The sequence below is a fragment of the Scomber japonicus genome, chromosome 14 (genome assembly GCF_027409825.1).
Source record: "Scomber japonicus isolate fScoJap1 chromosome 14, fScoJap1.pri, whole genome shotgun sequence".
Classification (NCBI taxonomy): Eukaryota; Metazoa; Chordata; class Actinopteri; order Scombriformes; family Scombridae; genus Scomber; species Scomber japonicus.
In genome coordinates this window covers 24,751,545-24,768,368 of record NC_070591.1, presented here as the reverse complement: position 1 = coordinate 24,768,368, position 16,824 = coordinate 24,751,545, and the positions used below count along the sequence as shown (strand labels likewise).

At 39.1% G+C, this 16,824-nt stretch overlaps 1 protein-coding gene across 2 annotated transcripts in view; it reads right to left on the bottom strand.

Moving 5' to 3' along the window:
* Positions 1-16,824, bottom strand: part of cdh23 (cadherin-related 23) — a 158,219-nt gene that overhangs the window by 140,768 nt on the left and 627 nt on the right. Inside the window, exons 2-3 of one of the 2 annotated variants that reach the window (XM_053333442.1) lie at positions 16,456-16,458; positions 10,673-10,747 (exon numbers count right to left, since the gene is read on the bottom strand). In XM_053333442.1, coding sequence (XP_053189417.1) covers positions 10,673-10,747; positions 16,456-16,458 — 78 coding nt within the window. The remainder of the gene's footprint in view (positions 1-10,672; positions 10,748-16,455; positions 16,459-16,824) is intronic. The other variant, XM_053333440.1, reaches the window with a different exon arrangement.

The following is a 16,824-nucleotide window of genomic DNA, read 5'->3' as shown; positions in this document are numbered from 1 at the left end:
CAATAAATGAAATGTAAGAAATTGGGAGGGAGGTGGGGGGGGGGGCAACACAAGAAACACTGTATTACATTTCTAGTAAATTAATGTGGTGGTGTTTGAAAATCACTAATTTCTTGAAACGAGGAAAAAAATTCTTCATGCACAAACACAAACTTACACACTGAATAAATACTTCTCAGTTAGAAGGTTCACCTTTATACTTTGATCATTTGAATTGCTGTGAATAAACTGGTTTTAAACCTGAGGCATTTCAGGTAGGAATCCAATACACAAATACATACAACTGAGTAAATACACATCAACATGTAAACAAACAGAATTCTGTGATTGTGTGATAATTTGGGGTGATGAAAAGAAAGAAAAACAGGATGACAGGTATCACCATTTAAATATATTGTGCTGTGATGATGTCAAATGTCAGATATCTGCTGTCCTCTCTCACACATACACACAAACACACACTTTAAACCAGATCAATTACAGTTAAGTGTCACATGACAGTGACACATGATACTGTCTTTTAATTCTAGCCTATGCTGAGCATCACACCCAGATACAAACACATTTAACAGGAGCCTAGGTTTCATTGTGAGCCTTAAAATGTTAGCTACGTGTGTATCGCTGTGCGAGAGCCCAACCCTGGTTGGTCAGGTAATCTAATCACTGCCACCATCACAGTGACGCCTGTCAGCTCAGTGTGGGTGCCTTGGCAGCACTGCTCAACCTGGTGTCACGACACGTTTCCACAGACAATTTCAATTAACTTTTACAACCCAGAGAAATATCAGTCACATAGCCTGCAGCTATTCAACACACTTCCCCCCATCTTTGTTTCTGTCTCTCCACATTCTCACACTCTGTCGGCTCATAACACAGAAAAACTTGAATAGAATAGGCCACACCACAGATGCAGTATGTCTTTTCCAAGGAGAGGGTGAGAGAGATCATTACAGTGTGTCTCAGATAACTTCTCTGAAGAAATACTAAACTGGCAAACTAATGATGAAGATCGACAAAGATGTTGGACAGTGCAGGTGGAACAGAAGAGCACACTGAACGGTGATATATCACCACTTTGAGGCGCTGTTTTAAAGGTGGACCAACTATGCAATGACTGAGAGCACCTAAAATATGACTGCCATTAACAGTAAACTGACTGTGACAGCCAGTTGAATGTGCAGAGGGAAGGTCAGGGCAGGATGTACCTTGCCTTTTTTTTTTGTTTTACCTGCAATTCACAGCAAACGTGACACATCAGAGGCACATAAGCACTTCTTAAGTGTCCATTCCTAGAACCCATGCCAAATCAGATCTCTGTTACAGTCGTCACCTTTCAGCCGCTGAAGGATGAAAGGACAGAAACGGGCCGAAATGTCTTCAATAGGCTGACTATCAGAAACACTGAAACAATTAATCTATTTGAACAAAAAGGCAGTTTTCAGGCACAGAGCATAAAAACGATGGGGGTCACATATTGACACATGACTCTCAAATGTCTCTTCCAAGTTTCAGTGGATTAGAGACTAAAAAGTAAAGAATCGAACACCTCTGATTGTGTTACGTTTTCTGAGTTTACTGCAGCTTAGGTAAGTCAGGATTTAACTGATATTTTGATACTGGTCTGATTTTGATGCTTATTTCATTTTTCCTTAATTAAATAAACTACAGATAGGGTATCTGACACTGGGATGAATCAAACGCAAATCAAGTTGTTAAAAAGTCTATATCAATTTCCTATTTACAGTTGATGGACCTGGCTTGTTGTGCCTATTTTGTTTAGAAAATTCCTGAAACTTGTGAAACAGCCTTGAAAATATGCTAAAAGTTCTTACACCAATGCCAGAAAGGTAAATGAATGAACATGGAGCACATTTTTTTTGTCTGCAGTGCAGACAGAGATGTGGTGAGAAGAGTGAAAGTCTGTTAGCTTAGAAAGAAAACAAGTGCAGGAAGAAGTGCTGAAATTATAATTAGTTAAGGTATGTGCAGGATGTTTAGCATTTAGCACTGTTTGCATGCTCCATAATAACACTAACACGTCACGTGCTGGGAAAGTGCAGACAATATAGTGCGGCACACTGTCGTGATGGATGGTGTGTTTGCAGACACCGCTGAACCATGGACCCCATTATTTCCTGGGGGAGGAAGGGGGGAGCAAGGCACCATGGGGGAGAGATAAGGGATGATTGACTAAACCAAAACAGAGGTCCCTCATGGATGGCAGTCTGCTGGCATTATTGGGAAGCCATTGTGGGAGTCACTGCAACAGCTCAATGACAGCAGAGAGCTCTCACAGGAAGTAAGAAGATCAAGTGCATCCCCTTCTTAAAGTGAGGTAGGCAAGGACTCTTCACATGGAGAGAAAAACTACCAGTCATTAAGAATAGCTCCCGGACATGGTGGGACTCATCTCCTGCTGAGATCAGGTGGTTCAAACCTCAACAGGGAGGAATACTTCACTTCTGCAGCTGGTAGATAGGATTTATAAAACTAAGACACATATACACACACACACAGTCACATAGCGCATCCACCAACTCAAACTCACAAGCAGTGACAGATACGATGGCGGTTGCCAGAGATGCAGAGAGGACACACACATTGCATTCCAATTTGGCTAAATGAGGGCTGAAAGTGGGAGTGCAAACAGACTTCTGCGCTGCCCCCCTCACTGTCAACTAGTAAAAAATATCTAGAGCACATATCCTGCAAGTAGAAACAGCCCTGGATACCAGCCAAAATCCCAGAAACACTGAATCCACTTAGAGGGAGGGAGTTGCCCCCTTCTCCTTCCCCTGGCAATACCCTGATTACCCTTTCCTTTTATCACTGCTCATCTTTCTTTATTGCTCATTTTATGCTTCTGTTTCTGCTCTAGATCAGTGGTTCTCAAAGTGGGGTCCAGGGACCCCCCGGGGTCCTTGAGGGAGTGCCAGAGGGTCCCAAACAAAAAGGGAAATCATTTATTTTCACAATAATTCCATCCACACAAAAAAAGAATCTGTCACTATTTTGGTCACAGGATTTCATACACTTGCTGTAATAATACATCTAAAAGCCAAAATCTTATCAACTAATTTGTTGTCAGTTTAGGGGTCCTTGACTCTAGATTATTGGATCTGTGGAACCAAGAAACTGGCAAAACAATCTGTCTGTGAAGTCATTTTAGATGTTAGATTGATATAAGGGCTCACACTGATGTTGAATGTTTTAAACTATGTTTCCTGATGAAATGTAAATCATGTAGAGCAGGGGATGTCAAACATACGGCCCGCAGGCCAGAAATGGCCCACCATGGGGTACAATCCGGCCCACTGGATAAGTTTGCAAAATGTGAAAATTGCAAAAAAATTCAAATTTTCCATTTTTTTGCTGCTTCAGACATTTATATTCCAACCTGAGCATGAAAACAACTTCCTCTCTATATATTATTAATATATATTAAAACAAATTGTGATCATGTATTTAAAACATTCATATATTGCAAATCATGTAAAATGTTGTCAATCAGCAGCTTCTGTGCAAAACAATATGGAAAAACAATATTGTTGAAATTGCTCATTTTACACAGTAATTAGACTTTTTTATACAAAAGTTATAATATTGTTTATAGGTTATTAATATGTAATGGTTTTACTGGTCCGGCCCACTTGAGATCAAACTGGACCGTTTGTGGCCCCTGAACTAAAATGAGTTTGACGACCCTGATTACAAATGACCTTGAATGAAACAGAATTTTCTCCAGTAAAGTGGAATAATCCCTTTGGTGTCCCAGATACTAAACCAGTCTGCACCCATGGAGCCCAGCATCTGCCACCTACCTGGTGGCACATGAGGGTATTTAGATGGATTCATAGTATGAGCCCTGGTTTTTCAAATTTGAATGCAGATTTACTTAACAAATCAAATCTTAGAAATTTGCTCATGCAGTATTTTCCATATTGCGGTATGTTTTGAAAATGATTGAGGGAAAGTGTTTTGATGTGGAGTGGAGAGTAAAAAGAGAAAAATATATTTAGGGATCACTGATACAACAGACCAAACCAGACCATAGCAGGCCAAAGCACACCCATGCCTGAGTCTCCTCCACAGTCCTGTGTAAATCAGCTGTTCCGTCAGTGATTTGCACAGGCAGAGGCAGCCAGGTAAAGAGGCCTTTCTCTTCAACCAAGTAATGGTCTGACCAATCATTTGATCAGTGGCAGAAAGAAACAGATCTGAGTGCTCTCATCTCCAGCCAAGTGTCACCAACGGGGAGTCAAATATGGATTTCCCAACACAAAAACCACTTGAGCTGGAAAAAACCCCACTTATTCCTATAATCTTTAACATTACCTAAAGTATAAAAGCAGTGATGTCTTTTTGCAGCATTTTTTTACTGCTTGGGGAAACACTTCTGAGCACAGTACATACAACATATGTTTCATCTTATTAGTTTTAAATTTACAGAGCACTGGGAAACCCTGAAACATGAAAACTGCATGTTCCCTCAAAATCCTGAAGTACCTGAAACTGAAGAGCAAAGGCCCTTAATGTAAAGAAAAAGTTTAAAAAGCAACAGGACTCATGCAATCACATTTTGGATTAGTTCTGTTGTTGATTAATATTTATTAATAGTAAAAAAAGTATAAAAAAATGTATAATTTATTTATTAATTTTAAAATAAAAAGTTATTACTTTCTAAGAGAATGAAGAAGTCTGTGAAAAATACATAACTTGAACATATTTATGCTGCTATAGAAGCTATTCAGCTATCAGAGAATTGAGAGATGAAGTTTCTTTTATCAGGAAGCACTGGTCCAATACCAGGATCTTCTGGTACCCAGCAGAAGCATGCAGAGTATGCTGGTATAAAAGGTGAAGTTCTGTGGAGCCAGTCTCCTCATGAAGCTCATTGTCACTTTATGCACTGCAATCCTATAACCCTCTCTATGTAAATGTCGACGGCCTGTTCTTGCTGACAGTCTCATCACGTCCTGCATTGACATTCTCAGTCACCTGAGGAAGAGTTGCTCTTCTGTTTTTCATTATATATCGCATGAATGCACGATTATCATGGTCTTCAAATGTGCGTTGTCGCCCACAATTTCTGACACTATTCATTGATGTCTTTCCCATAGATCTAAATGCAGATGTCACTTAAGTCACTGTTCCTATTTAAAGAGCAGCCAGTTGAGCAATCATTGTGACTGAAGCTCCTGCCATCCGTGCCACAACAACGAACCCTCCTTCAAAGTCACTTAGATCTTTTCCTCTTGCCATCTTGATACAAAAAGAATCAACTGGGCCTGCTTTGAATTTTTATCACATGCCACAGAGCATGATGGGATGTTTATTGCTTAATTGGACCATGAAGTGCACCTGTGTGGAAGCATCTGCTTTAGTTAGATTTCTCCATTCCTATATTGAGGTTTTTATTTTAATTTGTTACCTGTCTGTATATACTTCTAATTCTGGTGACATTATGTGTGCTACTGTCCAGGTTCACTGCTGAGCTTATTTTGCTTGGCAGGGACTTCACCTCAGTTTGTGATCCAGTACTAGACCATTCTGATCATCCCCTTTCAACAGATTGTGCCCTTTCAGCAGCTTTACATTTAACTGATATAAGGCATTGCTATAAATGAGAATGTGATTAAAGTTGATACTCACAATATATTAATATTGGACCATGCCCCTATTTCTGTAGTATTTTATCCTCTCTTAAATTCATATAACAAATTGCAAATTCAACAATACCCTGTTCTGGAATTCAATGTTTATTTCAATGGTAATGGACAAAATATCATTTTTTTTGGCTATAAATCTGAATTCTGTTTCTATGCATTTGGAGACATTTAAAGTTACAGGTAAAGGGCTGATCATTAGTTACTCTGCTGTAAAACATAGACAAAGGTGTGAAAGAAGAAATCATATTATTAGAAAAGCGGCACATGAAGAAAATAGGCTACAGTTGCATCTTTGGGCAGAGATATTTGAGAATGATAGGGCTGGCAAAATGTTAACACTCAGACTGAAATAAGCGGAGAGCAAATAACCATTCAGAGCAGCAAAAGGTCTTTACTATGTGAACCAAAACAAATACATTAAATTATTATTAGACATTATATGTATTGGAAAGTAAGTTTAATTTAAAGGAAGCCAATGATTTTTTTTTCAAAACTCTGTTTTTGCCTGCATTGAAGAACACTGATAAGGATTATTTGGAAAGGGCCGTCTCAGAGACAGAGATTAAGTCTGCAATTAAAGCACTCACTGCTGGTAAAGCAGCAGGGGAGGATGGTTTTGCTATTAAATTTTATAAATGTTTTCAACACACACGGTCTTCTTTCTCTAAATGTGATGTATAATGACATTATTGCTAATTAATCAATAACTGAATGTTACCAAAACTACCCACTGATGAATAGCCTCTATCATCTTAGTCTGCTAAATAATGATTATCAGACATTTGCAAAGATACTTACAAAGTGCCTTAATTCATAGAGATCAAGTGGGTTTCATTGCTGACTGTCTTGCCTCCAATAACTCAAGTTATTTTTCATGTTATGTTCAGAGCCAAATTACTTCAGTGTCCAGCTGTGGTAATATGGTTGGATGCAGAAAAAGCATAGACAGCATAGAATAGTCTTATTTATTTCATATACTAACAAAATGTGAATTTGGTCCTACTTGTCGATGTTGGTTTAAGGCTCTTTATTATAAACCAATTGCATGTCTCATGTAAACAAATACACGCATGTATAAGAAAAAAAGATCCAATCTAAATAAAGCAGCATTCAAACCAGAACACCATCAATCTACAATAGTTAACAAAGTTACGATCCTGCTTTGTTTATGAGTGCAGGAAAGGTAACATAGTCAATATAGTGAATTACAAAGCTGAAGAAAAGACAGAGATGGGTCCCGAGGAGAGAGTGTTGACAAGCCATAGTTAATGTAGAGCATGCTAGGCAGCTGACAGCGGGGAATTGGCTTGGGATAGAGTACACAGACATTATCAACACGTTTAGGGGAAGGCTTTATTAAGTCGTTCCTTGGGGCTACTTCCTGCTCCTTAATTATTATTGAATTAGGAATGCCACAGAGCTAATTAAAAGTGCAAGGTATTTACCGTGGCAATAGATGAATGTGAGGGAGCAGTGGAGAGGGAGTGAACAAGAAAAAGAGGGTGAAAAAGTCAGAAGGGCTTGAGAGAAAAGGAGAAAAAGTAAAAAATGTCCATTGGCTATTTCAGTGTGTTGGTACCAGCAGATACACACATTGATGCAAAGAACTAAACTAAGTGATTGGTAAAGAGCCCCACCTTTAGAACCACATTACCGTGCTGTCTTTAAAAGAGAAGATTGTTAAGTATATTTGTGCTCAAACAAGAGCTGGTATTCTGTCTTTATTCTTTGAAAATCCAATTTGTCTAGTGTGTGATCTTTTGTTTGATGATATAAGAATACGAGTGAGCAGATTGACTTAAAATGACTAAAATCGCTGTTTGAAAAGGAGACTTTCAGTTCACTCCATTAATTTATATACTGAATATTGTCAAAAGCTTCTCTTTTGTTCTGCTCTCTTCCCTCTTAGCTTCGTACTTCCTCAGTAAAAAAAGAAATGACTTGTAATATATAAATTAACACGTGTTTTAATAGTGTTAGCCTAAGCCAAACTTTTAAATTTAATCAGACAGCAAAGCCTTATGCTCAATTGGCATAAACTACACAACGCGCACAAACCATCCCAGCAGAGTGTGGAAGTTTCTTATTTTGAACAAATGTTGTGTTCTCTCCACAAGTTAATTACTCAGTAGAGAGCTTAATCTGCAGAATCAGGGTAAAGTGGATTAGGAGATGAGAGCATTTAATCAAAGTGTTCTCTCAGTCTAATTACACATCCCATTTCCTGACACAACACACACAGTTATCTGCCACTGCATTTAAACATCAGCCTCTCTGTTTAGTTGCCCCCCCCCCCAAGAGTGAACGATCTCGCTGCCTGGATGTGACCCAAAATGCATGAAACATAAACACGTGCATTTACTGTATTCTCACACCAAACTAACTTTCATTACAGACACATACACATATAATACACACAGACTTGTGGAAAATAAACATGGATAGATTAAGGATTTTGTTCCTAACACCATTGAGATATTCTCTTTGTAAATATACAACAGAATCATCTGAGGCGTCATTGTATCACTGCAGAGTACAGCAGACCACTAAAACAGCCTAATTACGCATCACAGGCAGCATTTATGCCAATAGTGATTACAGTTTCCTCTTTGCTTCAGTCTCAGCCATGTATGATATGTCCCTCTATTGTTGGGGGCAGTTGGGGGTTATGGTATGAACACCAGATAGGGTTGACTCCAATTCCTCTTGGATCTATTATTCCCCATCTTATTTATTTGTTGTCATTTTTGTTGGTTGCAGTGATTGACAGGGCAATTTGGAGATGTCTGGCTTTTCATCATCTCTGACGGTGTCAGTGGCTTGGAATTAAAATCCTTTATATTGGATTGATTTTCTAGAAGTTTTTTTTTTATCACATGACCTTTACACTCTGCCAGTCTGTCAACACTCTGAGTCTGAGTGTTTGCTTATCCATACCATCCTCAGAGTTGCTGCATGAGTTACATGTCACAGGCGGAGACAACCTGTAATTTTTTTCTTCTTTTACATTTACATACATAAAAGTTCAAATCCACATGCCAAGTTTTCGTTCTCATCACCATCCCAGTCTCCTCCACCTATGGCCTATCATCTTCATCTTAATCGCATGTTTTGTACCGTATCCAGGAAAGATGACAGGTACCTGCTGACAGTACATCATCATCTTGATGACCCCAACACTATTGTATTCATAGTTGTCTAGCTTTGGCATCTATGTCCAACAGAACTAAGTACTCTCTGGCAGAAGGCCATCTCTTCATTAAATCAGCTGGTGTACCAGTGAAGGGCATAGATGTGTTGGTGGGTGGCGTGGCTAATTTCCCTAACCACTCTGTCCAGGTTGCCCTCTGGCTATGAATCATTGTGTCCTCTCCTTGGGCAGCTGGGCTTTGATCCAGCAATGCCTTCCAGTGGTCCAAAGAGCTGTCAGTCATGTCCCTGGCCCGGCCTGTAATGACTTCTTCAGTGGTGTGATTATGAGGGCGGGCTGAGTGATCTGACAGTGACAATTTGTCAAGATTATTGTTTATTAGCTCAGCAGATGTCCTCATCCAGGAGGCCCTCCAGCACGCAAACACACAGACACACACACAAAAAAACAACCGAGTCAAATGTGTGTGCGTTATGTATGTAGAGGATGTAACATGGTGAAGAATACCCTAAGATCCTTTTCTCCCAAAACATTCACAATTCCTCACACACAAATTTGAGATTATATCATCCAGCACACTGGCTTAATAGAACAGGCCACCAAAAGTTTCAATGCAGACATCACTCTTACTCTTGATTTGAATAAAGGGCAGATTAAAAATATATATATTTTCATCTCAAGGTTCAGGGATTGTGCAAAGAATAAAGAATTGTTAAATTAGACTTTCAGGGCACTTAATCATATTCAATACTTCATTATGCCATTACTTTAGCACAAATTTGATGAACATAAATGAGCACCCGTCTGTCTGACTGGAAGCCAAATGGCATGACTTGTGCATAGTGATCAGGTTTCCACAGTCACCCTGATTGGTGGCATTCAGTTACCATGGAGGTTGCCTGGCTAAGTCTTGGTGATGATGTATAAGTGCAGGGTTCATGTAAGCAGGTTGTGTGAGGTGACATAAAGAGCCAGTTTATTCAATAACCTAGACTGATAGGTGCACGACAGCACCATTGAAACTTTATAAAGGAGAAGAGCAAAGAAGAGTTTCATCAGTTAAACCTGGTCTACATGTATGTGCACATACTTCCAACACTATCTGGCCTTGTAGGCAGCAGATCAGTGACTTCAGCTCATGGCCTCAGAGCCAGTAGCTTCGGTTCCGTATGGCAGGCAGAAGCATATGATTATTTATCAGAGAGATGAGGGAACACATCCAAACACAGCATGGATATTTGATCTGAGCAACACCCCTCCTCTCACCAGCTGGGGGTTTGCTTCAGCAACCAGGACAAGGTGTTTGAGAGATGCTGCAGTTGTGTGCAGAGGCGTGTGTAACACAATGGGTGTCCAGTACAGTATTACAGTATTTTGATTGTGGTATGCCTATTTGTCATGCAGGCATACACACAGTTTGATACAGCTAGAAAGCCTATAATAACATGGAGATATCAAATCTAGACAAATTCTTTCATCCACATATCAACACCAGGACGTGAAATATCCAAAATATCAAGATTTCTTAAGTTTTTGTGCAAGTTATATATCAGACAGACTCCAAGAATCACTCTGCCAACCAGGCTCATTCGTTCTTACCACACACAAACAAACACACCACACACATAGAAACACATTTAGCAAAAACACCCATTGTTATCACTGTCAGTGTCTATTATGACATTTCTCTGCACTTGTTTTCTCCTTCTCAGTTTGTGTTCAAGAGAGAGGACACACCATTCCTGTGCAGTAAACAAGTTGACAAAGCCATTCCAAAAGATAGCTTTACTGTACTTTCTTTAGACAGTGGAGATGCATCAATAAAGCATGCTGACACTCCACAGAGACTCACCAACAGGCATATCTTCATAGATGAGAAGGTAGGTCGAGAAGAAGTAGTTCAGGAAGCGTGGAGGCTGGTTGGAGCCTGTGATAAAGAGAAAAGGAACAGTAATTCACAATGTGTCATGAAACTACCTACAGTGTTGTGATCTGATTATGCTGTTAACGCCATGTTGCTTTTTGATAGACCTGTAGTGCAGAGGTTTTACATATAAATAAATGTCTGTTACATTGCCTAACAAGTTCACATAATGCTGATTAAGTCTATCACTGTCACGTAAACAATATACTGGAGTTTTTAATCTGTCTATGGCAACATTCCAAGCCTGGCCAGATGGATCCATACTGCGCTTGCTCTGTGGGCAGAGCATGTGCACCAGAGTTTCTCCGGCCGAGAAGCTAATTTCTGGTTAGCCCTATGTTAACTTTGAATCGGGATAAAATCATTTAATCGTGACAAAACAGGTTACTGCAAAGCCTATGACGTGAGCATGCGTCAACAGTTTTTTTGTAATTACTCTCAATGCCGGAAGACGGAGACAAAAGTCCCTCAGTCCAGCTTTAATTAGTGATTGAAACTTTAGCCTGATAAGTTTTTACAATTGTTGCTCTTAGTGTCCCTCAGATCTTTCACAGCCTTGTATAGGAAGTGATGAATTTCACATTTTCAAAAGCAGCAACAGCACTTAATTTGAAATGGATACAGTAAAGCAGTGTATTTAAACAGCATTGGCCAAGTGATCTTTAAGAGCAAAAACACAACTGCAAATACTAAAACTGAAAATCATGGGTATCCAGTTGCTGTAACTGATGCCTATGCACCCACACTTGTTCTGTTTTACTCATACAGTCTCTGTTTAACACTGCCTCCCAAACATATATCATGGTCCCTCCTCCCACAAGGGGGATGAAGCAAATATATTCAGTGTGTGACAGTATATAAGCAGTTGAAACAAATATATTCAGCATATGACACTGTATGAATGACTGGAGCAAATATATTCAGTGCAAGAGAGTGCATGACATCTGGGAACTGGTACTGAAGTTTTCAGGAGACTTTGGCTTCTTTGCTTGATTAGATTTGTTTTCAAAGCCAGAAATGTCAACACTGAAGTACAGTTGCAGATGTTCATAAAAAGAGTTTGACATCATCCTGTTTTCAGCCCTCATATTCCCATCCCAATATGTATTGCAAAGTATCCTTTTTCTCGAAGCATATTACAGCATATACTATCACAGACTCTAAGGTAGGCTCTACTGTAGGTGAGTACAGTCAGGATAGATCTTCTAGTCTTGGCCTTTTGGCAGTCACATCTTTATTTCCACTACTGTCAACTGCTCAGACTGGGTGTACACAAGTAGTGCAACCTGTTTGTTAAATTGAGAAAAACTATTGAAATCACTGCCATTTTATAATTGACCAACAGGAATAATGGCACGTATGCACACACACACTGCACAGTGGTAGTGGTAGTGGCAGCACTAAGGATTCTGAGCAAATACCAACTATTACCAGCCATACATGTCTCTATAGTATATGTCTCAGTGCAATACTTAACAATAAGCTTAACGTTTGAAAGAAATACATGTATTGTAATATGAAATGCTTCAGCAATGTCCTCTTTGTCTTTGGAAACTGGCAACATTTGCTCAATATGGAATCCATCCAAACCTTCTCTTTAAGAGTAACAGCATCAGGTTTAATAAACTGTCTTTTCCTGCCAGAAACTGATGAAAACATGCTTTTTCCACCCTCTTTGCAGCAGTAATGTTGTGTGGCACTAGAGTACCATCTTATACCATAACATAATAATGCTGGGTAGGTGTAATGTTTACCATGATTACTATGTTACAGTGGTAGCATGCTAACATTGATGAGAACTAAACACAAAGTCCAACTAATGCTGATTTAAATTGAATTAATAATAATAATCTTTATTTCTACAGCACCTTCTATATAAGAAATGCAGCTCAAAATGCTTTACAATAAAATGAACTACATGCACCAAGTGCTTCACATGAAAAGGACAGGACAAAAAAAGAACATACAGTAATAGCATGAAAAAACATTAGTGTAACATAAGATGGAAAATAAAACACTTGATAACATTTGAAACAAAATCAAATTAAGTGAAAATACAATACATAGAATGTGTTCTTCAGTGGTGGTAATTTGAGACTTAAAAGGACCAATATGTAATATATTTACTGTATTAACTCATAAAATGACTATGCTATGTTATTGGAGAGTAAGGAGACACGCTACGTTGAAATACTGGCCTCTGCAACTATAATGCTACAGTCAACATGTTCTCCTTTGACATTTCCATTTTGGTGCAGAAAGACTGTTTTTATTTTAGCCTGTATAATTCTGATCACTGCCTATTGAACCTCATCGTGGTGCTAGCACCTTATTTTAACACATTACATTCCACCACCAATGTACATTGACGCCCATTTGGACACCTCAGGTTTCCAGATATAAAACACTAACATGCAAACACAGTGTGCTGCAGCCATGGAAGCAAGCAAACAAACTACATCAACTGAGATAGATTCCACCTCACCTAAAAACCCCTGAGTATAAAGTCTAGGGAGGAGGGGACAGAGGGAAACAACTCTCTACAATATTTTGAATTTTTCGACTGCAATACCTATTTTAAACACTTGCTGTCAGTGTTACATATTTCTTCTTTAACAAGCGAAAACTTAAAGTATTTCATCCTGTGTACACAATCTATAAATCTGCGTCTTGGTCTCTGAAGCCATAAGCAAACAGTACCCCCCTTTTCCCAAAGGACACATACTCACCACCGGCCTTGATTAGTTTTGCAGGTATATATATATGGGCATAAACCAATGTACTGTACAAAATATGTGTGTGTGTGTGTGTGTGTGTGTGTGTGTGTGTGTGTGTGTGTGTGTGTGCGCGCGCGTCATTTTAAAACTATAAATGTCAACCTAATGGTGGTTCTAGAGGAAAAGTCAGGGGGTCTCCATAGTCATTAGGATCTTCTAAGAACAATGAATGTTGTAAAGAATTTTGGCAGTCAGTCAAGTACACGTATAGATATGTGTGTCGATGTGTGTAGATATTTCACAAAATAAGTGAAAACTTTGACCTGTTGGTGGCGCTAGATGAAAATTCAGTGGATCAATAAAGTCAGAGTTCATCCTATGGGCACCATGGATATGTGGAAGGTTTTAAAGTAACCACACTCAAAAACACTTAGCAGCAATAGAAAGCAGTGTAAGCATAGAACATCAATTACACACGGAGCATAATACTGCTGTCAGTTTTGATGATAATTTTCATGCTTTGACTTGAACAAAATGTGCACATGGTCTGTCTGTAGGTACTGTGATGTATGCCTCCAGGGTCTATAAAACCCATCTGACACTGTGGTCAGATATTTAACAGTGGATGGCTGTCAGTATGAAAATGACTACTTAGGCTTTTTATGACTGTGAAAAGCTCACTTTTCACAAATTATAGCTTTAAATCTGAATGCTGTGATAAAAAGGGACGGAAACAATGTTATAGCCTGCATGTTGTTGACACGTGTGTATTCAATCATAACAAATTAAACATGTACATAGCATTGTATATTCAAGTGAAAAATTGCGAGTACCTCATATTGATTTATCTGTAGGGGGGGAATAAGCTTGATGAATTATAGAGGAAGGTACTTTCAAAACTATTATTTAAACAGCCCATCAATATTTAAATTAATTTTGTTATTACAACCAACGCCAAAAGTTATTTGCAATATTGTTAAGTGCCTTTTTGAACAATGTCCTACTTTTGTTTAAGGAGCATTGGCTGTACTTGAATGATCGTATGTTGTGCTCCATACCATGTGATCATGGTCTTGAGTTAAAAGAAATGAAATGGAATATCTTGCTTCCAATAAAATAACACACATTTGAGTGCATTTTCAAGGGTTAATAGTCTGCCAAGTTTGGGCCTCCGTGGTGTCAGAACGCAGCGCCATACAAGCTGTTTTGTTGGGAAGATCAGGAAACAAAGCTGATGGTCTTTGATCAGCTGAGTTGGGCGGCAGACCAGAGAGACACTGAAGCAAGAGAAGGGGAGGGCAGTCTGTTTGAAGTGGGAGCGCTTGATATAGTGATTCAGTGCTTTGAAAGTGAGAGCTTTTTGTTCAGTCATGTGGCTGCCTGTGCGGAAGAAGATGCTCATGATTGCCTTGCCAGCGTGGCTCTTGTAAGTGCCAAGAACATGGAGCGAGCTTCACGGGATGAGGCGTGGTGGGGAAGAGGGTTAACAAGCTCCTGTCCATACCTGTGAATTAATTACTGGGCGACACTGCGACAGGCTTGAATAGCAAAATGCAGATTGATTACAGCCACAAAATAATCACAACAATGATCATCAATCCAATTTTCTGGATCAGGGAGGTAATTCTCAAGAGGAGCACAAGGTCAGTGTGCTAATGGGAGTTAGAGAAAGCAAGAGAGAGGGAGGGAGAGAGGGAGGGAGGGAGGGAGGGAGAGAGGGAGAGAGGGAGAGGAGAGGAGAGAGGAAAGGAGAGGTAATACAAAGCAAACACAAGGTGTGAAGTAAGAATGAGAGGCGAGAGACTGAGGGACTCCATAGATATAAAAAAAGCCTCAATAAACTCATTGAGCTTGATGGAAAGAGGTTGTGGCATTCACTTAATAACTTTCCCCACTGCTTCAGCACTGTGTGTGATTGGAGGTGTCTCCTGCCTGTCACTGTGAGACAGTTACCATGACTTTCCGCTACACTGAGGCTCTCTCTCTCACTACAACCGTCTCTCTCTGAGGTACAGTACTCACAGAGACACACTCAGTGAGGAGATAATATTTTGAAGTACTACGCTGAACATTGTGAGACATTATGCAAGACAGACAAAATGTGAGAAAATAGACCATGCTAAATGATAATAATAATACTTATAATAATGATAATAATAACAATAATAATAATAATAATGATATTTATATAGCACCTTTCAAAAACAAAGCTACAAAGTGCTATAAACAGATAAAAGTAAAAAAGACTAAATAATTTAAACAGTTACAACAAATACCATCAGTTAAAAAAAGCAATAAGAGTGAGCCTTAAAAATATTTTTTAAAGAGGACAATGAGATCTCAAGGCGGGGAGATGCACAGCCGAGGGGTTCGGACAGCCTAGGCTTGGTCCCTTTCCGTGACAAGTTAAGATTTTGGAACAATTACAAGGGCTCTGCTAGAGGAGCTCAGGCAGTGATCAGGCTCATGGATGGTTATCAGATCAGAGCATTCAAGGTTTTCAAATCAACCAGTAAAATCTTACAATGAATTCTTAAAACTCAGGTAACCACTGAAGGGCAGCAAGGATTGTTGAAATGTGGTCACCTCTTTTAGTACATGTTAAAAACCTAGAAGCAATGTTTTGTATCAACTACAGTCTTTGGATGTTTAGCTTGCAGATACCTGAATAAATTGCATTGCAATAATCAAGTCTGGAAGAGATAAAAGCATGGATGACCTTTTCAAAGTCTGCAGAGGAAAGGAAAGACCTGATCTTGGTTAGCTGGTTCAGTTGGCCAAAGCAGGAATGCAACACTTTGGCGGCAATCTGAGCATCAAAAGACAACTCAGAGTCAAAAACAATACGATAAGGCACCCAGACTAGAGGAGAGATAGTTAGTTATTTCTTTCTGAAATATAATAGTTATTATAATTATAACTATTATAATTCTTTCTGATTATTACTCTTTCTTTCTCTCTGTCCTGACCTGTCAAGGGACAACAGATGAAAACTAGCTATCTTAGCTAATTCCGGTGCATTTACATTTTAATTTGAAATGTTCATGAATGTACACTGTCCCTTTTTAAATAAATATCTCCATCTCCAAGCATTACAGTAAAAGACCTGATCGACAGATAGGCGAGGAGCCACATCACTGATGTCAGATAGCTGATTGAGGCATTATGGTCCACTGTGTCAAAGGTTGAGCTGAGGTAAAGTAGAATTAAAATGGAGCCCAGCTGTGCCGCCAGTCATGTGACTTTGATCAGAGCAGCCTCAGAGGTTCGGATTTACATTTTTCACAAATTTGGTTGTTCATGAAAAACTTTTTTTTGTTTAAATCTTCCAATAAAATGGAAGTTTGGAGATGGGTCTAAAAT